This window comes from Dipodomys spectabilis, unplaced genomic scaffold (assembly GCF_019054845.1).
Source record: "Dipodomys spectabilis isolate Male_0828 unplaced genomic scaffold, ASM1905484v1 ptg000197l, whole genome shotgun sequence".
In the NCBI taxonomy this organism is placed as follows: Eukaryota; Metazoa; Chordata; class Mammalia; order Rodentia; family Heteromyidae; genus Dipodomys; species Dipodomys spectabilis.
The window spans coordinates 14,782,510-14,808,908 of record NW_024870874.1 but is presented as its reverse complement, the minus strand read 5'-3'; the positions used below and the strand labels follow the sequence as shown (position 1 = coordinate 14,808,908).

Below are 26,399 nucleotides of genomic sequence, written 5' to 3'. Positions count from 1 at the left end.
TGGGGTTCCATCCTGTGCAGTAATCTGCCAGCACCTTTTATCCAGACCACTTCACAGTCACTCCTAGAAAAACTACACATTTGCAAATCAATGTACCATCAGGTCTGAACATACCTGGATGACTGACTGAGCCTTTCTGTGTCCCTAAGTAAGAGTTTCTTTTAAAAGGACAGATGAAGCTTGCTTTCAATTTTTAAATTAATTAAGAAACAAAGGAATACTGGAAGAAATTCATGTATCCCAAATACAAGAATATAACATAGACAATCTTCAACTGCCTAACTTCATGTCTCTGAAGTCATAGAAATGTTCTACTTCTACATTTTAATGGAGCTTAACAAACTGTGGAAAAAGAATACAAGTCTGCATTTGAAGTGCTGGCTTCTATTTCTATCCCAAGGAACTAACAGTTCCATCCGTTCTGTCCTGCCCAAAATGTACTGCAAATGCAGCTGTCTGCAAAGATTCCTTCCTTATACTATTACATCCAAGGAAGTGCAGCTGTCAAACACCATGCCCATTTTACAAATGAACAAACAGAGGCCTTGTGAGCACACTAAGCGTACATAAGATTTTTCCATTTGGCAGTTTAGCTCCATCTAGCAAAGTAAAGAAGTACCCCAACTCTCCAAAACCTGCTTGCGCCCATGGTGTCTCTGGAGTGCAGTCTCTCCCATTCCTCACTTTTCTTTATTTTGAGCTTTTTTGCTTAAGGCTGATGCTCTACCACTTCAGGCTTTTTGGTAGTTTTTACTGGAGATGTTTCTAAAATGAATTTTCTTGCCAGGGATGGGGTCAAACCCTGGTCCTCAGATCTCAGTCTTCTGAGTAGCTAGAATTACAGGCCCAAGCCAGTGGCACCCTGTTTCTGTGGTATTTTTAAAGGACTAGAGGTTTCCAGAAGTAGCAAACCTGGTTAATGAGGAAATGGGAATTTTAACTGTACTTCCCCCCATGCCCCCTTTTTCTTAGGACTCCACTGAGCATCAAGGTCTTTCAGGACAGGTTTGACAGGTCTACCTACATGAGGCAGCAACTTGCAGGACTAAAAGCTAAACCCTATATTAGAGATGTGGCAAACTGGCACAAGTGGCTTGTTTACTCCCAACCCATGTGGACCGTGCTAGGTGAATGGGAACATCATGAGCCCCGTGCTGGGGGCCATAGGATCAGCAGAGCACAGGCAGTGTCTGTCAGGCTGCTGCCACTTAGAGCTATAAAATAACAGTGGGTAATTCAAGCCAGATAATATTAACAGTGTCTAGTAGCTGAGTAAATCCTCCTGTCATTTTTAGGGAGAACAAATGACAATGCGTACATTCTCGATTATGAAGAAGAAAAGAACACAGAAATAGCCCCACTCACCAGTAAGGAATGACTTCCAAGATTGCCTCTCAAAGATTTTCAACTCCAGCCTAACAATGGGGAGCTGACTACATTAGACATCAGGCATGCTGTCAACAATGAGATGAAGTAAGATGCTAATAATTTAATTCATAAATAGAAAAACAAAAGAAAAGAATATTTGTTCAATCTTTTATTAAGGTCTTGGCTTATATTATAGTCAGACGGTACTATGCCCAGGGCATCAGTATAAAAAAAAAAAATTAAAAGTAGATGGCAAGGAAAGCATCTCTCTACCTTACACAATGAGTTTTCCACATCCCTTCTCCACAAGCAAATATTTGGATCTTTTTATAAAATGCTCAAAGGATCAGGACAAATGCCACCTTCTTCATCAAGATTACTAAGGATACTAACATGGTCCTCAGCATCATCTAACATTTAGTATGGGGATGAGGAGGCTTGACAGGCTGCTTGCCCTGTGCAGTGAGGAAGGAAATCAGGGAAGCACTACTGTAGAAACAGACCCACAAGTGTCACATAAGTACAGACAGCACCACAGTGTACACCAAGAAGCAAACACAAAAGTGCAGAACAGTTGTACATGTCCTTAAAATATTGAGGTCTTCTAATGTAACTGTAACCCCTCTGGATATCATCTTGACAATAAAAATTTAAAAACTACTGATGTCTTTGGGACATATTGTATAGATGGTAAGAGTAGAAAGCCAGAATGAAAATGCAAACAATCCTTACATGGAATTATACCATTTTATATACAATTCCTTTCCTTGACTTTATGTTCATTCTTTTTGGTAGGCAATCAGGTATCAGTAGAGTTGATGGCATATTAGGACTGTGCAAACAGAAAGCAATCCTGACAATAGTGTGAAAGATGACAGGCTTAGAAGAAGCAGGAAATTAGTGAAGGCAGGGTTGCAATAATTAAAATGAGAGGTTACAGTGTACAGACTCAAAGATTCTCCCTGGGAAATATGTGAAAAAGAGGATAAAGGAGCACAAAACCGGTGAATCTAGTTACTGAGAAAACTGGGTAGGGGTCAAAAGATGTTGATTCTGAATTTTGGGAAAGTGGATAGTGGTAACATTAAGAAAGATCAAGAACAAAGCCAATACAGCATGTGGGTAGAGAAAAAAAATATGTGAAACCATGAAATATAAGGTGGACTGTCTACTGGAATGTGTAATTGGGTATCCAATAGTCAGCAACTGAAACCAGGTATTTGCAGGCAGGGCAAGAAGGTAGGAATGGAAATATTCCTAAGTAAGTGTGAACAGTGTGTGTGGCCACTAAGGGCTTTTTACATAAGGTCACCCAACATGGGAGAGCTTTCCTATCTGAGACCAATAGCTGTGATCTATATAATTCACATTAATATTAATCAAATAATGCTAAGAGACTATTATCTTAGCAGTCACTCAAAATCATTCTTATTCAACTTCTCACGTGGTGATGTCATCTTATCCCAGTTATACATGAAGCAGCTTAAAATAGAGATGCTATTTATCTTTATTTTACCTCCCAAAAGGTCCTCAAAATATCCTTGTTGAATAATAAAAATGAATTGACTTCATTTGGCTAATGTGTTAAGAGTAGGAATGGGCAGAAAACCTTCAGGGATTGAGTCCCGAAAGAGAATAAACACAACACATATCATTTTTGAAGGATTACCTGTTCACGAGCCCACCCCAGGTCAATTTAACCTACTTGTTAAGCCAAAAGTGGTAAAAAAAAAAAACAAAAAAAAACAAAGCGCAAGATCATCCAAAAAGGCCAGAATGAGGGCAAAGTCTTGGATTTTTATGGTTACAGAAGAAAAATTCCAGCAGAGTTCTACATAACACTCACACTACACAGCCAAAACAGTCACAAGTGTGTTCCAGAAGAGACTTATAGTAATTGTTCCTCGTTTTCTATTCATCAACCTTGAATGAGATGTGCCCAGCCTATCAAAAGCTACTGTCAGGAATCTTGACAGTTCTGTCATTAATGATCAAAACAGAAGTTCCATAACTAAGAAGGCCATGAGACAGTGAAGCCTCTTAAAGGAATACCAGTTTGTATCCTTCAACAAAGGACGACAAGGTAGTTGCGTTAGGGCAAGCCTACTGTAATAAGTGGAAATGGTGGGTACCAACTGCTCTACTCTTAGAAGTCAGCTGGCCTGGAGGAGGAGTAGCTTATTACACAAAAGAAATTACAGAAATTAAAGGGAGCAAGATGAACTAGACAGCTGACTACAGGTAAAAATTGTGCCATGAGAAATATACCATGGATTGCACTGGAAAAGAGGTCATTACTGAAGTAAAAGCCCAGAAATTAGAAGTCTGGTCAAACATTATAAGAAATTCTGTATTTGTTTTTTAGGTCTTCCATGACAAAGTACATAGACTAATTGGCTTCAAATGATAGGAATGTATGTTTTCAATATTCTCGAGGCTTCTATTTGAAATCAAGGTGTAGATAGGGTCCTAAAGTTTTAAGGGAAGAAGCCTTTTTTGCATCATCTTAGCTGCTGGAGGCTCTAGATAGTCACTGATATTCCTGACTCATCACCATCTCAAGCAAATTTCCACCTCCTTTGTCACTTGGCCTTCTTCCCCTTGTGACCTAGTCTTTCTTTCTGAAGATGCAAGGTAACCATTAGCTTTAACCTACTGAATTATATCTGTAAAGATACTATTTCCCATCAGGTCATATTCTAAGATTGCAGACAGATGAAAATTCAGATTCATTCAACTCAGTACACTAACCACCATGAAAACATCAAGAAGGCCAACCATCTGCATAGAACATTATAACTGCTGCATTTTAGAGATATCTGAACATTTGCCATAGGAAAAAAACCTAGATAGTGCAAGAAAGTAAAGAAGGAAGGTCTAGTTACCAATTCTGTTTTGTAAAAAGGCAAAAAAAAAAAAAAAAAAGTGCCATCATACAAGAAGTGCATGCATTTTTACATATATATATATAGAGAGAGAGAGAATTTATTTTATTGTAATGAGTTATATGAAAGGCATTTCACATTGCCAATACTTGTCTACATAGTTGAAAGAACTTTACCTCAGAACGAAGGCCCTTGTATGTGCTAACTTCCTACACATGTACTAGCAAGTCACATACTTGGGAAAGAAATATTTGAGCAACCTCAATGACTGGTCTAACTTTACAGAACAAACAAAAGAAGCACCACTCTGAAAGAAACTTTGGAAACTAAAACTCATTATTTCTGAATGATATGTTATTTTACAACTATATTAAAAAAATTCTAATTAGGAAACGTACCTGTATCAGCCCTGTACAGGCCTTCAAAAGCAAATAGAATTATGGAGGAAAAAGACAGGGGAAAAAAATGGAGTGAATCATGTTTCCTGCTCAAATGTACATATCTGGAACGAGTCTGGATTTACGATCTTCCACAACATCAAACTACCATGAACTTGAGCTCAAAAGAATCAGTTCTCTGTAAACCAGGAGGTGTAAGAAGTTGGAAATTTTGCAATTCAGCACATCTTATAGGGTTTGGGGGGTTTTTTTGGGCACATAAGGGTTATTTTTAAAGTTGGGGGAAAAAAATCCTGTCCTCTCCCTACCCCCAAACACAGCTGAGCTGAATCAGCACAAATCTCCCCCTAAAATAAAATCTCAGTTTGCAGAAAATAAACATGGAAAGTTCCAACTCCAAGGACAACATTTCAGAAATCTATCAGAAAAGATCAGGGAGTGGGTAGCTGAAGACAAGCTGACCACAAATCATGTTACAAATGTAGGAATTTTCTCCAGAAAACTATGAGCAACTTGGGAGGTCCAGGAAGCAAGTCTTTAATGACAAGCAAAGTAATACAAGAGTATTGCCTAGAGGAATCAAAATCTTGAGAATTCTGGTAGGTAATAAATCATTTCCCACAGGTGAGCATACAGAAGAAATTTCCAGGAATGCAACTGAAAATTCAAAGTTTCCTTACAGATGCTTTCTGAAGAGGATATTACAATATACATCATACAAATAACACACTTCACCAAAAGAGATGTATACTCACCTCAACACACTGATGGCCCCCAAAGCACTGAGGTACTTTTCACAATCTGCAGGGAAACACACACACACACCAACCTTTTCACAATCTGCAGGGAAACACAAACACATACACACACACACACACACACACACACACACACCAACCAGAAAACCAGAGGAAACACAACACACACACACACACACACACACACACACACACACACACACACACACACACACACACACACACACACACACACACACACACACACACACACACACCAACCAGAAAACCAGAGCTCATTATCACAAAGAGCATTTAGGTAGCAGCAGGAAGAAAGCTACTTTGTGCTGAGTCTCCAGAAACTGGAAACTCAAGTCATTTTTGTTATTCATCCATCCTCAGACAAGGAAGTTAGTGGTTCAAGGGGTCAAAGTGTAGGATCATTCCTGAGACCTACATGACAGAGGAATTATACAGTGAATCCTGGTCTCCAAAGCATATGAGCAAGGTCTTATAGTGTCCTGGTGGAAGAATGCCCACTCGGAAAAGATATGATCAGAAATTGTAAGTCATTCCAAACATCGCTACATTTGGTGAAATATCTTCAGTCATTTGTTCAAAAATTTACAGCCACATTGATGGTAACAGCTGGCACTGGAAGGCAAGGACAAGTCACCTCACATAAACCTGTCAATTTAAATCACAATGCATTCACAACCTTAGGGCCTGTTTTGATCATTAATGTAAAGGACTTTTCCGTGGCGTAAATGAATCAAATTAATATGAAGTGAAAAATGTGGAGATGACAAAAGAAATGTTTAAAAATCCAAACTAAAGCACATCAGAGGCAATTAAGAAAAGAATTCCTACCCTGCCGGCTTTGGGCTCAGCATAGCGGATTCCAGAATACAGGGAGAAACACAGATAGCAGACATGTACACAGTTGGAAAAGACCAGTCCAGGCAAAAAACAAAAAAACAAAACAGGGAGGATGAGGTCTACTCCTTCAGGAAGGTGTTTTGCCCTTGAGGAGCTTGTAGTAGCTGAATAAAAATACAAACCCTCCTAACAACATGACTCCCAGTACCTTCAGAGACCCATCCTTAGTCAGAGGAGCTAGCACCTAGTGTTTCTCACCTGTCCCCAAGCTCTGGGCTGACAAACAAATACAAACTCTACCCTTCCATTCTCCCAGACACTTTCAAACACTGCAGCTATTCCAAGCGATTGAAGAGAAAGGAAATCCAGCTTCATCATCAGCTTTGCCATAATGCTTTTGACCTCCTAAAGCCTGTGTAACATGGAAAAGAGCATATAATCTGACACTGATTCTGTAAGAACAAGTTGATGAACACCCCCTCACAGGGACATCTCAAAGACTAATGAGATAATGTCTAGAGGGCTGGAAGCGCTCTGAAGTCTGATGTATAGTGCTATCATAACCTCCTAAAAGCTCCTAAAAGGACAAGGTGGCTGAAGAATTAACTTCTTGCAGCATGTAAAGTGCATGTTACATACAGGAACTAACAGTGCTCCTAATACGTACCATGACAGATCAACATCAGAGTCAGCATTTTGAACAGGAAAACAAATAGCGTTTAATTTAGCAGACCAATTAGAAGTATTTGGGTAAAATATTTACTGTCTTGGGCTTCAGTTTCTTCAGCTATAAAAAGAGGACTGAGCCAAGCACCAGTGGTTCACGCCTGTAATCCTACTCAGGAGGTTGAGATCTGAGGATCATGGTTCAAAGCCAGCCCAAGCAGGAAAGTCCATGAGACTCTAATATTCAATTAACCACCAGAAAACCAGAAGTGGCGCTGTGGCTCAAGTGGTAGAGCTCTAGCCTTGAGCAGAAAGGCTCAAGGGACAGCACCCAGCCCCAGAGTTCAAGCCCCACAACCCACAAAAAATTGGAGGAACTGACACACACATTTTGTAAGATGTAGGTAAAAACAAACATTGCTACTAGAGCTACTTATGTAGTACAAAGAGAAGATTCAATAAGTGGTAGTCAAAACCCTTTAAATTATTATTATATAAGGTATCTAAAAAAAGTAATTCAAAGAATAAATGTGAATTGTATGAAAATACAAAGGTGGCTACCAATTACAACAGTGTCTTCTAAAACTTGCTTACAGATTTAAAATATTTTGTCCCATAAGAAAAAAGTACAAACTTACTTCACAGAAGCACATTATCCCAGGATAGAGATAACACTACATACAGTAGCAATCATTTCCAGATTGATTCAGTATTACTAAAATTTTACCCTAATCTATGCAAATCCATACAGCTATCACTAACCACGGGCAAATCAAGTAAGTCCTACTTCACCCTTGCTCTTTATATTATTTGGGATTAAGTATAGAACCTTCTCTACAGCTTGAGTCCAATGTCCCTATGTTAATTCACTCAGTTAAAATTTATTAAGCACCTATTGTGTAATGGACACAAAGAGTAAACAAAACAGATGTAAGGCCTAATGGACATAATGAAATTAATTTAATACCAATAGCTACTAGAAGAATCCAGGTGTAGTGGCTCATAAACTAGTTCTAACTCAATCCTACAAACTCAAGAGGCTGAAATCTAGAACACTGTAGTTTGAAGACAGCCTGGACAAGAATTTTGTGAGATTCCACTGCAACCAACAAATAATTGGACATGGTGATACATGCCTGTCATCCCATAGGAAGCATAAACAGAATGATCATGGTCCAAGACAGCTTGAGGAAAAAAAAAAAAAAAAAAAAGCAAGAACCTACTTAAAAATAATGAAAGAAAAAATGGTTGGAGGTATAGCTCAAATGGTAGTGTGTCTCAGCCTAACAAGTGTGAGTTCAAACATCAGTACTATCCCTCCCCCACAAAACTTACAGAAGCCACATAATAGGAGAGAGACCTCTGATGATCCAAAAGTCTGTTATTAGTTATTTATTGTCATCGCTAAAACATTAAGTATATTCTGGCTTCTATTATATCTGAGCAAATAGTAAAACAAGTTTCAACTCTGAACAAAATGGTTCCTATGGTGATAAAAATTCTGCAAAGCCAGACACAGTGGCTCCCACCTAAACCCTAGCAGCTCAGGAAGCTCAAAGCTGAATATCTCAAAGCTAGAGCAGGTTAAAAAAACAAAAACAAATAAAACTAGTCCATGAGACTCTTATCTCCAGTTAAGCAGCAAAAAGCTGGAAGTAGGGCTGTGCCTCAAGTGTTAAAGTGTCAGTCTTAAGGAAAAAGTCTAAGTGACAGTGGCCCAGACACTGAGTTAAAACTTCAGTACTCATACTAATAGCATAGAGAGACAAATATCTGTAATTAAGCAATCAAGAGTTATAAGGAATGAGTAAATTTACACTTTAATGGAAGAAAATATTAAAACTCAACATTTCCCAAAACAATTGGGGGGAATCCGCAATGAAGAAGGGTCTGGTCATTACCTTGATGTGCTGAAAGCAAATGACTAGGGCATACAAATTCATCTATAAGGTATTCCCTCAGTATTATGAAAAAATACATATTCACACAAAGACATTTGTTCCTGCTGTTAGAAGATTAGCTCTTGTTCTTTTAGAGGGGAGACAATCTCAATACATTACTCACACATTGAGGTTCAGCACAAACTGAGGTTATAAGTCTGGAAAAAAGACATGCTGTAATCATTACAAATTCTATTTCATGATGAACCCTTAAAGAAATCAGCACGAGGGCTGGGAAGGTGGCTCAGTGGTAGAGCGCTTGCCTTGCATGGATAAGGTCCTGGGTTCGATTCCTCAGCACCACATATGCAGAAGAAAAAAAAAAAGCAGGAAGTGGCGCTGTGGCTCAAGTGGTAGAGTGCTGGCCTTGAGGTGAAGAGCTGAGGGACAGTGCCCAGGCCCATAGTTCAGGCCCACGACTAGACAACCCCCCCCCCCAAAAAAAATCAGCACGAGAGGTATTTACCATGAATAACCTCTAGTTAAGATGTTAGTATAAGGATGGTAGATGGTAAACAGGAAAGAGCAAGGGAGAGCATGCACACACACACTTTCTACCAATCTCTTAACCCAAACAGTGTGTGTGTACATACGCACGTGCACACACACCCTTTAGCACACTCACATATTCCTGCTGGGTAAGTTAAATACAGGTGTCTCAGCATACAAGGTTTCACCTGAATCTGTGCAATGGGGTGAAAATGCAATAACAGCAATTCAAACAACAATGAAAAACTACAGTTATGTGACACACTGATATATTTCTGTTGACTGGAGTGAAAGGAATAAATCTGAAATGACAGAGCTAAGGAAAAATCATTAAGCAAACCAAACAATAATGTACTGATCTCTGGACCATCATGAAAGACTGGATCATGCTGGATTTTCATGGCCCAACCCAATGAAAGGCAAATAATAGTTCCATTTCCCAATGTTAAAAACAAGTCTACAAAAGCAGTATGCTTTATTTTAATTATGGTACACAGCCAGAACTGAATCAATGTAAATTGATTAAAATCAACGTGAATTTCTATAACTGGGATGGGAGCCATTAAAGCCAAAACACCTTAGCACTTGGCCGTCAACCTTATTTCTCCATATGCTAGATATTTCTCAAAAATTGTCATATTATGGACTCTCTGGGAAGGCCTAGGCAAAGAAGATGATTTTTCCCTCCATATCTTCCTTAAGCTGTGACTGGCTGCCCTAATCAGCTTTCGTGCACATAGGCACATGTGCTCCCTTGTGGTGACTCTTAATCACCATGTGCCACGCTGAACAGCTGCAGAGGTCTGAAGGGAATTGGCAGAAATGTGCAATGATGTGCTAGCCACCCCTCCTGAGGCAGCACTGCCCTGCCTGCTCCCAGATGCCACTGCGCATGGGTGTTCACTGTCGCAACTGACAGGCCCAGAAGACAGGCAAGTGGTTTCAGGTGGTGAGTCAGGAAAAGCAGTTGGCATCAGGAATGTTCCAGCCCAGCAGAGCTGAGCTACATCCAACTCCCTATGCGAGGATACAGTGTTCATCATTTATACAATGTCACTGTGGGGGACAAAACTCAGGCTCAGCACAAATAGTATCCAATCAACTCTGTTGCGTAGGAACCAGTACACAAGGTTTCTTCCCCTAATTGCCTAAGAATTGACACCATGTCTGACACTTGAGGTCAGTGCTTTTATCCTGTGATGAAGGATTGTACAGGGGCCTGGCACACAGTACTTGAGAGCAAAGCCTTGGGCTAACCTTCCAGGACCATACAGCAGCAGCTACAACAAGCTGTGATCTATGTTTTCAGGGATGAAACAGAATCAGGGTAGGAAAACAGTCCAAGAAATCATGCACACAACTGGATGCACACAGATCAAATGGAGGCTGCTATTCCATGCCATGTGACTCTGTGTGGAAGAATTCATATTTGTAAGGTTGTCTATATGCAATTGTTTATGAGGCAGTAAATGACTGATAAGATGTCAACTGGGTGAGATAGAGATGTTAGACATTACATCAGATAACTGGAGATCTTGAAATTGAAAGAGACTTACAGCCATCATTGGGCACTACACTTCATGAATGAATACAACATTCTGTCAAGTTTTATACAATGACAAATGAGCCTATTCTCTGAAGAAACCTGAGGAGATTTAATACTCATTTTAGGGAATCCAGTTTGGTTTTCCTTCCCGAAAATTAGAAATTTCATCTTATATCTAACTTCAAAATTTCTTGCTATAATTTATCATCCTACTGACTATGATATAATAAACCTGATTATTTTTATGTTTATGTTACACTATTTTGGCATTAGTTCAAAAGCTAGACCTTTATCAAATCTATCATAATCAATAGTTTAGGTAAGGAATACTAATATGGATTTAATGTTTTAAGACCAGACAAAAAGGTGATTGGCCTTAGCATTCTGAAGACACAATAAAAATTGATCCAAAAGAAGTCTCTCAGAGAATCTTAACTGAAGCAAAGAAAGACATGAATCACAGTCCCTCTCTGAACAGTTTCTCAACTATCATCAAAGGAACAATTTCATTTATGTTCTTTGTTCACTAAGGACAAAGATATTCCTGGGATTTGAAGAACGAGGATGTCAGGACAATTAAGAGGATGCTCAAAAACTCCCAACTGTAATATTCATAGACTATTAGGATTATTCTCTGCCTAAGAAAACTAGGATATGCCCCCTAGGGTACGCAAGCTATTGAACATAGTCAATATGCTACACAACAATCTACATATACCTTGTCTACTAATATCTAGAGGATAGGCTATGGAAAACCTTATAAGCCAGAGAAGTGGAGGTTGCATTCACTCATGCCTAGTTCTTCACAGGAAGCATATTCCTATTCCAGGAGACCCTGACTTCCTCTCCTGTAGTCAACCTGTCCCTCTGAAATAGGGGAAATATGAAATAGCAGTAACTTTCTCTTACTAGTAAAGCCCACAGCCTCAGATTTTTAATGGAGGTGGCTGGAGCAAACAAGAGAGTTGAGTGAATGGAGCTCAGGGCAATATGCAATTATTGAAACTGGAATCGAGCCTGGATCCTGCTGTGAGAACACCGGCAATCAAACTGTGGTCAGGGCCCCAATTTTAAACCTCTCTCAAGGGGTACCACTTACTGACACATAGACACGCCTCTCTTCCTATCAAAGTAATTCAACTTGACTTAGTGAGGGAATGTCATCTGCTGGGAAAGAGCCAGCTTAAAATAATTGCCTCCAAAGGATTAAATTAAGTCTAACCAATTGCAAATATGTTTTGGTTCTTGCATACCTTCTTCCCAATAAGCTTCTTTCGAAGAAATTCCCGGGCCTCAAACATGTAGGGAATGTCATAGAGAGGACGTAGTTTCTTGTTCTTATCCTAAAAGCCAAATAGGATAATGTGAATGAAAAAGCAAATGAATATAGGTACTAATGTAGTATAATAGAATACATGTGAAATAGGTTATTCCTTATATATTAAATAATTATTAGATAATAAATGGTTAATAAGTATTTAGTTGAAATGTTTTATCAGGGATAGAATTACTTATTTTACATAACAGACTGAAAAAGAAACAATGGAATAGTTGTAATGATCTCATCTGGACACAACATAACTGCTCCTCATAAGCAATCAATTTCAGAATCCTCTCTCACCTCCTTTCTCTCACTTCTATGTCATGAGCTCCTGTGCCCTCATTTGTAAAAATCAGTAGTCTAGGACAGTCCTAGCAGATGAGCAGAATAGTTCAATAGCTATGTGTATATGACCATATAAGATGATGCTAAGAGAAATGAAATCCCAAGATAGGAAACAAGAGGTACTTCTTTGTTGTGGTTGTTCTTAATGTTACATGTGATTTCTTTTTCTTTCTTTGTTTTCCCCCCTGTGGTTTATCCCCTGTTGTCACTATTTGATTTTGGTACCCTCGGTATTATATATACATTTATCTGAATTAGGGAAGGGGAACAACAAAATGGTGAGACAAAGGACAAAAGCGAATCAATGCAACAGCGATACAAGACAATATGCTGGAAATGAACTGCACAACTTGGGTAGGGGTTTGGGAGAGGGAAAATGGGAGAAAAATGAGGGAGAGGGTAACAAGTTCAACAAGAAATGTACTCACTATATTACATATGTAACCTCTCTGTACATCACCTTGACAATAAAAATAAATTTTAAAAAGGGAGAATTTTTAAATGAAAAATAAACTAGAATATAAAATAAATTCAATAAACCTTAGGAGACTATACACACACATATAAACCTATATACACATACAAATATATACAGTTCTATCACACTTAGAAATAATACACACAAAGCACATAAAGCATTCTGTGGGTGAATATATGTGTATCTATGCATACATGTGGAACTGAAAAAATCTTGGAGCTTAATATGGTTACAGATGAAATTTTACAGATATGAAACAGCAATACAGCAGTTTTGCACTTGATCTTAGTCAAAGGCAGAAGAGCAATATATACACATCAATTTTGATGAAGTGATAAATTGTTATATACTAGGGATTAAATGCTGTAAGAGCTCAAGGAAGTGGAAAAATGAAATAATCAAGAAATTTTGTATTCATAAAGGGGTACTTAATGTACATTTTCAGGACAGATACAAAAACAAGAAAATTAGAAGTTGAAAAAACTGAATAAGAAGAGATATAGAAAAAAAAAAAGTTTCTCTTCCTACTCTTACTCATCTCAGGACCTTGAGACTCGTCTTAGGGAAGATACTCCACTCCTCCCTGATGATGAGAGAGGCTCTTTATGAAAGTGACAAAAGCAGGAATAGATAGAAATTTAAGAGATATGAGGGGCTGAGAAGGTGGCTCAGTGGTAGCTTGACTCACATGCATGAGGCCCTGGGTTCCATTCCTCAACACCACATAAACAGAAAAGGCTGGAAGTGGCACTGTGGTTGAAGTGGTAGAGCGCTAGCCTAGAGCTGAAGAGCTGAGAACAGCACCCAGGCCCAGAGCTCAAGCCCTACTGACAGAAAGAGAGAGAGAGAGACAGAGACAGAGACAGAGACAGACAGAAAGAGAGAGACAGAAAGAGAGAGACAGAGAAAGAGAGAGAGAGAGAGACAGAGAGAGAGAGAAGTACCATCATAAGAAAGGTGTAAACAGGAACTGACAACAGGAAGGAAAGAGTATACATCCAATATTGAGTCCTGATGACAGGTCAAAGAAGGCTAGAGATACTTCTGGAGATATAGAGATATAGAGACTGAATTCACGGTAGAAGAAGTAAGTAAGAGGGTAGAGCTACATAGGTTGACATGATTATTTTAGTGACTCATACAGGCCTCCAAGGTCCAACACAAAAGACATCCTAACACTGTTGTTTAACTGCTCACAACTATATGCAGCAACTTCCTGGTAGTACATAAGCAGTAACTGCAGTTGGATTAAGTAGCCCCAAAAGAAACATGCAGAACAAAAGGCTGAGACAGCAGTACTAGATTTGAGCATCTCCAGGTCCAAGCTAATATCGGACAATTACAGAAAGTAGAAAAGCAAGGTGTTGCTTCTTCCTGATGTGTACACCAATGATTCTCCATCTACAGTTAGCTGCCTGATGTGCCTTTGCCATCTATTTTGCATCTGAGAAAACAAGATGCTCTCTCTAATCCACTCTGTACTCAATGAAGATATTCATAGCTTATTATGTCTCTTAAATAGCCAATTTCTCGAATGAAAAGCTTCATCATTTTAATATCTTCCTTCTAAACTCATCCCAATAGCAATACAGAAGATAACAGAATAAAAATAGATGTTTCCTCTCAGAAGCTAACTGAGCCTTGATGCATCAAACATATTATAAAACATTTCAATACATTGATATAGCCAAGACATTTCTCTTGTGAGAAGGTAAATGACTCTTTTAGTTACAAGGAAATGTAAGCTTCATGTACATCATTCCAGTGCTGTCTACTTCCACTGCAGAATACAAATTTTTTCTCTTAATTATCATTTTCCCAGGAAGTGAAGCCACCTCTTTTTCCCAAAAGGCATGTGAAAATCTACATAATAGTTCAAATACAAATAGGGAAGGTGGCCAAGGTCAAAGAAAGGTCTGAGAATGTCAGGATCATCATTATAAGCAGGATAAGATCCTAAATGAGAATTTTAGACAAATGAAATAGGAAATAACAAAAGTGGAGTGATGAGAGTTGCCTGGTCTGAAGGAATGCTGAGTAACACACAGGGCAGATACACATATCCTGGAAGCCAAGTAAAAAGTAGAAGACCACAAAGAGATCTATTAGGGAGCCAAATGGAACATACAAATCCCCGAAAGAGTTAGTGATTATACCCAGTGATACATCTATAATGCTCACAGAAGATGCTAGGTGCCAGTAATGAACAAGACTCCATTCTTTTTCAAGGTGCTAAAGATTAAAGGTAAAACCATGTGTGTGATAAGCAAACACTCTACCATTGAGATATACCCACAGCCAAACAGGATTTTTAATAAAAACAAAAATCAATTGTTATCAGAATCAGCCCTAAGGAGTAAAGATGTGTCAATATATTCATGTTCACTAAGCAACAGAGGAAAATCTATTTACAGAAAAGTAGCCAAATAATTTCATGGTGAAAACAACATTGTTAAAAATGAATTGAACAAAATAATGACATTTGCCATATGTAGGCTTTTGATTTGCCACAGAATCTCCAGTTCTATGTTTTTCCCTACATATTTTGAAAACCATATTTTGAAAGGCATATACTAACTAGAACTCCAAAACTAGAAATGAAAGACAAGAAATAGATTTCCAGCAAGCATTTAAATGAAGACCATGGGAAGATTTACACCTACTTATACATAAAAAGAAGGTTGTATAAATGAGAGTAGTGCCTTGAAGACATTCTGCAGAACTAGACCAAGTCAAAATACCCCCTACCCCCCACCCCGGCCAAAGGAAACAAATAGTATACCAACAAACAGCTCATTAAAAAAAAAGAAAAAAAAGAACAACTTTAGAGTCTGATTATACATCTCTGATGAAGGCAGGAAAGAACAACTAGCACAGGCAGAAAACAAGATACCACAAGTGAAAACAGAATGATCTTGTTACTATAACCCTTCAGAGCTAGAAGCTATTGACATCTGCAAACATCTTACAAGAGAGTATTAGAAGTCCCCAAGAAACCACAAAATAAAAGCAATTCCTCCAAATTACCAGGTATATAAAAGCCTTTGAAATCTCTAAGAGGCAATTGAGGTATGGAATGTATTCTGAGAAAACAGGACTTTAGATGAATCTTGTCTGCTAAAAAGATCTGCCTGCTTTAGGTTCTAATTTACATGGAAATATTTTTCAAAAATAAAAATAGAAGAGAATGCTAGGTGGGTGGGTAATATACAAACCAAGATGTGCTGTAATCATTGTTCCTCCTGAAAAATGACATTGCACGTAGACCCTGCAATGACTCACATCAGAGACAGAAGAGGTAACTTCAGTCATCTGTCCCTCTCCCTCTGAGCAAGACCCAACACCCACAATTTAGCATCTGAAGAAACATCTGGCATTTTTCCAGAAAGGTATATGTGGTGGGTTGCCAAAATGATGGACAAATCTGGTCATTGTTGATTTGAAGAACATAAAAGGGACTTCCAACCAAGTACTTGTCCTGAATACCTTTCAGGTCTAACTGAGATTATCTTTAAAACCTATAGCCACAAAACGTAATTACCTTGACAAAGAGCAGGATTTCTTAAGCAAGACAAAATAGACATATATTGTGCAAAGATGGAGAGGGGAAGAAGAGAGAGACAGAGAGAGCATGCAATAAGGTTTTTTAAGTTCTTCATGAAAAAGATATCATGAAAAAAGTGAAAGATCAAAGTAAAGACTGTTTTTAGGTGATAGAGTCATAGCAAGGTGCCAGTGGCTCATGCCTAATAAACCTAGTTACTTAGGAGGCTGAGACAGAAGGATCATGATTGGAAGTCAGGCTCAGCAGTCCATGAGATTCTTATCTCTAATTAACCACCCAAACCCCAAATGTGAAGATGTAGTCAAGGGGTAGAGCACTAACTTTTTTTTTTTTTTTTTTTTGGGGGGGGGGGGGAGTGGGAGAGGGTCCGGTTGTGGGGCCTGAACTCTGGGCCTGGATGCTGTCTCTCAGCTCTTCAGCTCAAGGCTAACGATCTACCACTTGAGCCACAGCCCCACTGCTGGCTTTTTTTCTTTTTGCTTATGTAGTGCTGAGGAATCGAACCCAGAGCCTCATGCATGCAAGGCAAGCGCTCTACCACTGAGCCACCTTCCCAGCCCAGCACTAATTTTGAACAAAAAAGCTCAGGAATAGCATCAAGGAACTGAGTTCAAGCTCCAGCACTGTCACATACACGCGTGCATACATACTCACGCATATACATACATGGAAGTGGAGGTGCTCGTAAGTTTAATGTTCTCAGGACAGACTAAGAAGATCAGATTTTCTCAAGGAATGTATATGATACCCATCATATGAAAACAGGCTAAGACAACAGCCAGTGAAAATCAGAATCATGCCTGATATTTTCAGAACACAACAAAAATACCAGGATCTAGAGAAGAACATAGGAGGGAAGGTGTTAGGAAATGAAGACACCAATGTGACAGCATTTGAAAGAATCACTCTGGCTTGAATGCTGGAAACTAATATTGTAACAAGAAAAGAGTACAGCATGAGAGACAAATTAGGAGAGTGGATGGCACTATAGATGCTATTACAATAAGTTAGAAGCAGGGAGGGAAATAAGGTAGTTGTGGACATGCTAATAAGCTTCAGCAGTTGGATAATCCTATGGAGATGCTGAGTGGGCAGTTAGATATACAAATGTGGAATTTGGAAGAAAGGTGTAATCTTGTGAAATGCATTTGGGATTTGCTAGGATGGATCCTAACGCCAAGAGATTGAGAAGGATAATTTAACCCACAGGTAATTACCCTGCAAAAAGAGATGGACAAGGACCAGCCAGTAAGCAGGTCATGAGGGAACTACCCGAGTGTTGTGTTATGCAGCCAAGAAAAGTGACTGTGAATCAATTGTGTCAAATGCTTAAGGTCAGTTAAATAAAGTAAGACTAAGATTAAAACTTTGCATCTAGCCAATGGTAGTTTGCTACTAATTTCCCAAGGACAGTTTTCATAGGACAGTAGGGATAAAAGCCAGGATAGGGCTAGGAATAGGTACATAAGAGAATGGAAGACAAAAATCAAACTAAGTATATGACTCTTTCAAAACAGTACAAATTCAGTTATAACTCTCAGAAGAACAAGGTCAAGAAGAGGATTTCATTTGTGATTTTACATAAAAGAAATGGCAAGCAGTGGTCCAGAGTTGAGCTAATAAATGCCATGAATAAAAGAGAAGTGAGGAACATGAAAGCAATTGTCTTTGACTATCCATGGAAGGAATGGCTTCACTTAGAATAACCTATCGTTCATTAACAGCTGTGTGGCTACAATTTCTGTTAGGTGGAGGGCCAGTTGTGAGAATGAAAGTTGGTGGGATTTTCTTCTAATTACCTCTATTTACTTAGTCAAGAATTTTGAAAAATCAATAAGAAAAACACTAATAAGAAAGAAACTAATGGCAGAATAGGTAAAAAGTATGTATAAGTACTTCACTACACAACTTCTAGGATACAATGTGCATGAAAAAATTGTAACAATAATCAGGGAAGCACAAATTGAGATACTATATTATAATCCATCATTGGCCAAAAAAAAAAAAGAAATTAAGAATGTGGGGAAACATGGGGCTGGGAAGGTGGCTCAGTGGTAGAGCGCTTGCCTTGCATGCATGAGGCTCTGGGTTGGATTCCTCAGCACCACATAAGCAAAAAGAAAAAAGCCAGAAGTGGCCTGTGGCTCAAGTGGTAGAGTGCTAGCCTTGAGCTGAAAAGCTGAGGGACAACGCCCAGGCCCAGAGTTCAGGCCCCACGACCAGACAAAAAAAAAAAAAAAAAAAAAAAAGAATGTGAGGAAACAAAAATGCCACTTACTGATTCAATTCTACAATGTTGTAAACTCCTTCAGCACTTTGCCACAGAGATACATGGCAATGTGCGGTTCAAGTTGAGGATGTATGTCCATCTAATTAGGCAGTGATACTTATAGCAAGGTGTAGACCTTAGAAAATGCTCACATATACAAAACAAATGCACAACATACCCATTAGCACCGTCTATAGTACAGTCATACAATGAAATAGGAGCAGTTATGCTGCTTAGAGAAAAATAACAAAGGAACAAATATAAAAACACTGAGAAAGAAAAGTGAATGATTTTGTAAGCCCTCATGAATATAGACTAAAGCTCAATACAAACAAAATTTCAGTATTCATAGATCTATGTCAGCAGTAAAGGTATAAAAATGCACAGAAATGAAAAACCAAGTTAATGATATTGAGGTGGGACGAAGAAAAGAAAAAGAGGGAGCAAAAAAGGAGCCTAAAGATGTGAATACACAGGGACTTTCAACTATGTCTGTAATACTTAATATGAAAGAAGGGGGAAAGAATCTGAATCAAATAGATAATATCAAGGCTAATAGGGAACCTAGATGTTTGTTACATTATACTATAAACTAATTTTTAAGCTATTAGTTTTCAGGGACAGGAAATCTCCAAACCCAGCTGATCTCTAAACTTTCAACTCGCAATGCTTCAAATATCTCATACTTCTCTTTCTCTTCACAGGAGAACAACTGGACATTCCTTCCAGCATAGAAATTACATTAAATTCCACTGTTTCCTCAATTTAAAAAAAAAAAAGATACTATTTCATGATGCAGCATACTGTGATGCACAGAGAATAACGTAACCACAAATGTGCTCTCAAATAAACAGGTCAACAGGAAGTTTGACTTTTGTTTTAAAAATGAGACAAATTTAATATATTAATTAATGTAGCCAAGTGGAATGATACTCCATGATGAGCTTGGAATTTACAACTGAATTAAAGTAAGAATAACAGACATGATCAGACTTAAAATGCATAAAATTTCAAACAGTAAATAATGGACTATTCCCAGTAGCTCTGCCTTACATGCCATTTTAATGAACAAAAGCTGAAATTTCCATTTGAATTATAGACTTAAAATAGGAACTGTATCACATGCCCTGGGCATATTTACAATCAAGGACCTTTGAATTCCGTTGGCAGCCAGAAGATAGAATCCACAAAGATTATGAATTTTCATTTGTGGTCCTTAATACTGTGTAGTAGCACGTTTTTATAAAAGGCAGGTCTTCTAACTAGAAAGGGGGGGGGAGCAGAGGCTTAAACTTGGATTCACCTTGGCCAAATGGGAGGTTATCTTTTATCTTCCTAATATATCTAAAAGGACTAGGCACAGAAGCTGTGCATATTGCATATCCAAATACTCCCCTAGGAATTGTTGCAAAGAAAATGCATCTTTACTTCTCAACTAGATGTAAGTACGTCTGTTATGGAGACAGATTGGGGTAAGTGCTAAATTTACAAGGCAATACATTTCATACATACACTGGGAAGCAAAGAAGAAATGGTAAACAACAGAAATTGATATCCAATTCAGAAAGAAAGAAAGGAAGGAAGGAAGGAAGGAAGGAAGGAAGGAAGGAAGGAAGGAAGGAAGGAAGGAAGGAAGGAAGGAAGGAAGGAAGGAAGGAAGGAAGGAAGGAAGGAAGGAAGGAAGGAAGGAAGGAAGGAAGGAAGGAAGGAAGGAAGGAAGGAAGGAAGGAAGGAAGGAAGGAAGGAAGGAAGGAAGGAAGGAAGGAAGGAAGGAAGGAAGGAAGGAAGGAAGGAAAGGAAGGAAGGAAGGAAGGAAGGAAGGAAGGAAGGAAGGAAGAAAAGAAAGGAAGGAAGGAAGGAAGGAAATCTGCTTTAAAACGCCTATAGGTGTAGGATCAGATGAGCTGGTTATATAAGACAACTAGTTCCCTTAATGTTTCATGGCTTTTGCATGACCCTCCAATTTTCTGATAATCCTATTTCCTCTTGCTTACCCTGTGCTAAGGCTCTATTAATACTACATAGTGTGAAAAACCCTACAATTTAAATATGATAATAATAGCTATAAATGACAACTCTACTATACAGAGATGATGCTGACAGCAATTCTACCTGGCAATGATCATGATTGCCATTTTACCATAAAGAAAGCAAAGCTCAAAGTGTAAGTAACTTAATTTATGTCACTTAACTATCAAAGGAAGAGCTAGGATTTTGGCTGCTACTATCCCAGAAGTTCATCATGGTGCATTCTCTTGGAACTGGATGGCCTCAAGACAATCACTGACTCTAGCAGTAAGCCTAAGAATAACCTGGAAGCACATAAGCATACAGACTGACAGCTTACAGCAGACATTCATTCAAGAGTACTGGTGTAATCACCACCAATCTGAATTTTCAAGTAAGAAGCAAGACCTGTATGTAGGCCTCATGAGAAATGCTGCTGTGTGTGTGCATATGTATAGTAAAAGGAGGGAGGAGGGAAGAGAAGAGAAAGGAATGGTAGTGATAGAAACAGTTAGCCCTACTTAAGTCAATGGCAATTAAAAGGAGAAAAAAAGTTAGAGGTTTAGATAGGCCAGAAAGCCACAATGAAGTGTTTGATTAATGTCAGAATAGTTCAATAAAAACAAACAAACAGTTAAGTAGGTTAATAACTAGGGAAGTCAATGCTCCTTGACCCTGTAAGATATCTAGAAATATAGTAGTGGCAGAAAAACACAATTTCCAAATATCTCCAAGTTTTGAGACTGAATATGGAATCTGAGAAGCTCACTAAGCAAGCCAAGCTGACCGTGCGAGGGAAGAGCAGGAACAGACATAGCCTCACTCCTCTGTCCAGGCTCATGGGTCACATTCACATTCAGGGGTCTGGACCTAAACTGGCCAGGATGACAGCAGAAAAGCACAAGGAGTGGTGATTCCAAGAAACAGACCCAGTTACAAATGCCTCCTGGCAACTTGCCAGTAGGGGAACAGCTTCAGTATCCAAAGAGAAAGAGAGAAGTAAAGCAAATTTAGGCAGCCTTATGTCCTTGAAGAAACTGACCTGTTATCTCCAATGCACAGCATATGATTATATTCCACAGGACTTGCACATCCCAAAATTAAAGTACCATTTTCAAGACTATCATGTAAGGAAAAAATCTTCCTCTGGAGACTGCTCTTCTACTCAATTACATAAGCCAACGGAGAGCCTTTTCAGAAGTGCTTGCTATTTATTGCTCAGATGCAGTTAAGAATGGAGAGGGAAAGGACAGGGAGAAAAGAGGGGAGAGAGGGAAAAGAGGAAATAACAGGAGCCAAGCATCATGTCTTCCCCCCCCAGCCCAAGCTTCTGTGAAGATTTTAGGGAAAAATAGCGTAAGGTACTAACGTTTCACAAATCATTTTACAAGTAGTAACTCAGATGCAGTTTCTTCCCTTTCTTCTGCAGAAAGAGTGGAATAAAACAATACCACCTCTCACTGACCTGAATGCAAAAGGAAGCCCTGGTTCACAAGTAGGAAGATATGCAGACAACATAAAGGTGCTTCTCAGATTCCCTTCTCATGGAAGGGAGAAGAAAGTGAAAAGGGCACGGGGGACTGTCTCATCTATCCTTTTATATAGGCATAGAAACAACTTTCTCTGGTGCATAAACTGCACTGAAAATAAAAATATGTTCCTAGAGGGAACTAAAACAGCACCACCTTTCCTAGAGAAATAGAAAGGATTAAAAAGACAAGTCTGGGATAAGGGAACAGAAAGGGCACAGCATCCTAGAAGAGAACAAAGTACAAGGTCAGTGCCCTGGTAGCCAAACATTCCTCAAATATCACCTACCATCTAATGGTCAGAAGTAGGTGGCAGCTTATTGCAAATCTACAGAACAGAAGCCCAGCACGCCAGGCAGTGGTTCTGGTATGAGTTATTGGCCTCCTACTTAGCAACTCACCTCGGCTTCTCCTTAAGACTCACCAGAGTAAGTGTCACCAGGATTTATATAGATAGATGGATACAGATATCTATGTAGATAGATATAATATACACACATAGTTTTTGCAGTAAAACCAAGTATATAAACCACAATTATAGGTCCAAATTAAGGTATTTCTATATTCAGCAAATAAAATTCTGTGGGAAATCAAATTATATTTATAATGTTACTAAGAAGTAAAGCTACTTAGCTAAGATTTACAACATCTAACATGGCTGATAACAAGAACTAAAATGTCAAGAGACAGAAGAAGAGATAAGCCAAAGTTACAACACTAATCACTTTCTGCCTTATATTACTGTAATTTAATTACTTCATAGGTCTTATCTTCTCTACCAGGCCTCATAAGAGAAAATAGATCTTCACGGTACCTAGTAAGTGTCCGGTATAAAGCCACATTTGTAGAAAATGCTAATATTCTGAGAAGAAAATGGAGAACACAAAGAGAGGGAGAACGCATGGGAGAAAGGAAAATATTATTTTACAATTTACTTTTGCAGGGCACTGGTGGCTCACACCTGTAATCCTAGTTACTCAGGAGGCTAATATCTAAGGATTGTGATTCAAAGCCAGCACTGGCAGGAAACTATGAAACTTTATTTTCAATAAACTACTCAAAAAAGCCAGAAGTAGGGCTGTGGCTCAAATGGTAGCACATTTGCCTTGAGAAAAAGCAGCTCAAGGACAGTATCTAGGCCCAGAGTTCAAGCCCTAGGACCAGCAAAATATAAATAAATAAATAATTTTATTTTTGATAAATCAAAACCTATTTATTGTGATTATGAGGACAAATGAACTTGGTTAATAAATCATGCAGTGAGGTACAATATTACTGCAATTTTGTAACAAAGTTAGCAAATTAAATGAATATAGGAAGGCCTCTTGTATAACATGGTTGATTGCAAGAAAGCTACTGTGAAGATAAATGAGCCTATGCTATGTAAGGACACATCCATCAATGAATCAAGACTAGAAAGCATCTAGATTCAAAATCACACTGTAACACTGTGAAATCCCAACTCCAATGCAAAAATAATACTCTTTTGCATGATATTAGAGAAAATTCACAAAAATCCAAATAATTAGTATGCTTTCTTGTGAATTAGCTAATTCCTTTTTTTTTTTTTGGGGGGGGGGGGGGGAGGAGCCATGGGGCTTGAACACTGTCTCTCAGCTCTTCAGCTCAAGGTGAATGCTCTACTGCTTGAGCCACAACGCCACTTCTGGTTTTCTAGTGGTTTATTGGAGATAAGAGTCTTATGGAGTTTCCTGCCCAGGCTGGCTTTGAACCGTGATTCTCAGATCTCAGCCTCCTGAGTAGCTAGGATTACAGGCGTGAACCACCAGCGCCCGGCTTGAATTAGCTAATTCTTTAAAGCAATCTTCTGTTTTCTTAACTATCTATCTTTAGCTAAATCATGAGAAATTCTTACAGAACACATGCGATAACATTCTGAGTTCAAGTAAAGCTGAACTCATGAAGTAATCTACACTAAATATCATACTACTAAGCTATGATATGAAAGAGATAACTTATAGTGTGAAACTTTGTAAAAAAAAAAATACTGTTTCCTCAAAATTATAGAATTTAAGATTTAAGGTTTTACTTTGTGAAACGCACTTCTCATCTGTTCAAGTGAGTAGGTAGAACAGAGAAGAAATGAAAAAATAATTAGGGTCTCTTTAGCAGAGCCTCTTTCTCCCTACCTGCTATTTCTGAAGACTGAGGATATGAATCTGTATTAAAGGGGAATCTCCTTGGTTAGAAAGAACATTCAAAAGTCTCTAAATTGGGGTTTTAAAACAGAGAGCCAACCTGGAAATCTCGGAGGTAGGTAAGGTAACAGAAGCAGCAAGGACTAGCTCTAGCACACTGGCTCTGCCCCTCTGGCACCACCTTCCTCTTCACTGGAGGCTCATAATTAACCAGTTGGCCCTAAATCATGTTTTCTAGTAATGGAGAAATCTTCTCCCCACATTTCTTATCCTTCATACCCAGGCTATAAATGGAGAGCCGATGCCCTTAGAAGAGACAACCCCGTTACTTAAAGTACAGGCTACAAGCCAGATGAAACCCGTCCAGCACCGTGATGTGCCACAAGCCCTCCCACAGTTCTAGAAGAGAAGAAAGGAAGTGGAGGGAAAGAAAATTCATCTCTTACAATAGGAAACCAATTTTCTCTGAAACCGACAGCAGGATCGGGCAAGCCCATTTGGAGAATCATATCATTTTGTTAGAGAAATGTTTCTTTGTGAACGTCTTCCTTTCTTCACCATATTAAAAAATAATAGTTATTATTAAAGCTTCTTTCTGGAATATCACAGAAGGGAAAATGATGCTGGATATGACACCATTATTTAGCTGGTGCCAGTGGAAACTTCAACTGAGCCAGAATTCCAGTCAAATTTGTGTAATAAATTCTTGAGCAATGCAAAAGAGGAGACTAAATTATCCAAGTGCATGGCATGAAGGTGTCCCTCTAGACACTGAATTTCTGTCTTGCCAGTTGCATCTCTCCAAGTGCCACATATTTTATACACCAAACTCAACCTACCCTCAAGCCTGTGCTTATATATTCAGAGTAAAATTAGGCCAATACCTTTTCAGAACAGGTATCAGTCGAATTTTAGACAGAATGAAGATTACTTTCCTTTACTGTATAATTTGCTTGACATTAATCAAAATGCTCCAATATTTATCACCATATTACTGCCACAGAGAAATACAAACAAGTGAAGTTGGAAGGACTATGAACCACACAGACATCTGGGGTCAGCATCTAGCTGGCATGCGTTTCATTTATATTTATGCACACACACACACACACACACACACACACACACGATGAGAGAGAGAGACAGAGACAGAGACAGAGAGAGAGAGAAAGAGAAAGAGAGAGAGAGAGAGAGAAGGCCTTGTCTACTGCATGAAAGGACCCGGATGAGGGCAAGAGAATAGCAGGCTGCTGTGGGTGGAGAACGGAGAACATTAATAAAGAGCTTTTTATTCTCCAACCATGGCTGTCACTTACAACTGTTTTCACCTGTAGGAAACAATATAGATATGAGACTGGCACCTAGTAAAATTGATTCTGGAAGAATACAACTTTACTACTGCTTTACGTAATGCCACACTAAATTCAAGCCATATGGCTTCTAGCCAGAAAAGAACTCAGACAGTGCCTACTTAACAATGTTTTGATGTCAATCATATACTGTGTGATAGCACTGACAACACTACACTTACTTACCCTATTGTGGTCTTCCAACTTAACTTCCTTCACACATAGAGCTTGTTCCGCTCTCAGTTTCTACAACACAGCATCAAACGCAAATGAACACCACCATCTTTGAGTGTCTGCTATGTAGTTGGCACATTAAACATATTCATTCTAACCTCTACTACAACCAATAAACTAGAATTACTAGTTTTGCTTTAAAGACCTGACATGTTAGGAAACCAAAGAAATGACATGCCTATAATACACACATCAGAAGATCCATCAGCCGTAGAATACAAAGTTGCTTCCTATC

The 26,399-nt window shown here is 38.7% G+C and overlaps 1 protein-coding gene across 1 annotated transcript in view; it reads right to left on the bottom strand.

Moving 5' to 3' along the window:
* The window catches only part of Snd1 (staphylococcal nuclease and tudor domain containing 1), a 446,694-nt gene that overhangs the window by 269,997 nt on the left and 150,298 nt on the right, over window positions 1–26,399 (bottom strand). Inside the window, exon 11 of the mRNA XM_042695875.1 lies at window positions 12,162–12,251. Within this exon, the coding sequence (XP_042551809.1) occupies window positions 12,162–12,251 (90 nt within the window). The remainder of the gene's footprint in view (window positions 1–12,161; window positions 12,252–26,399) is intronic.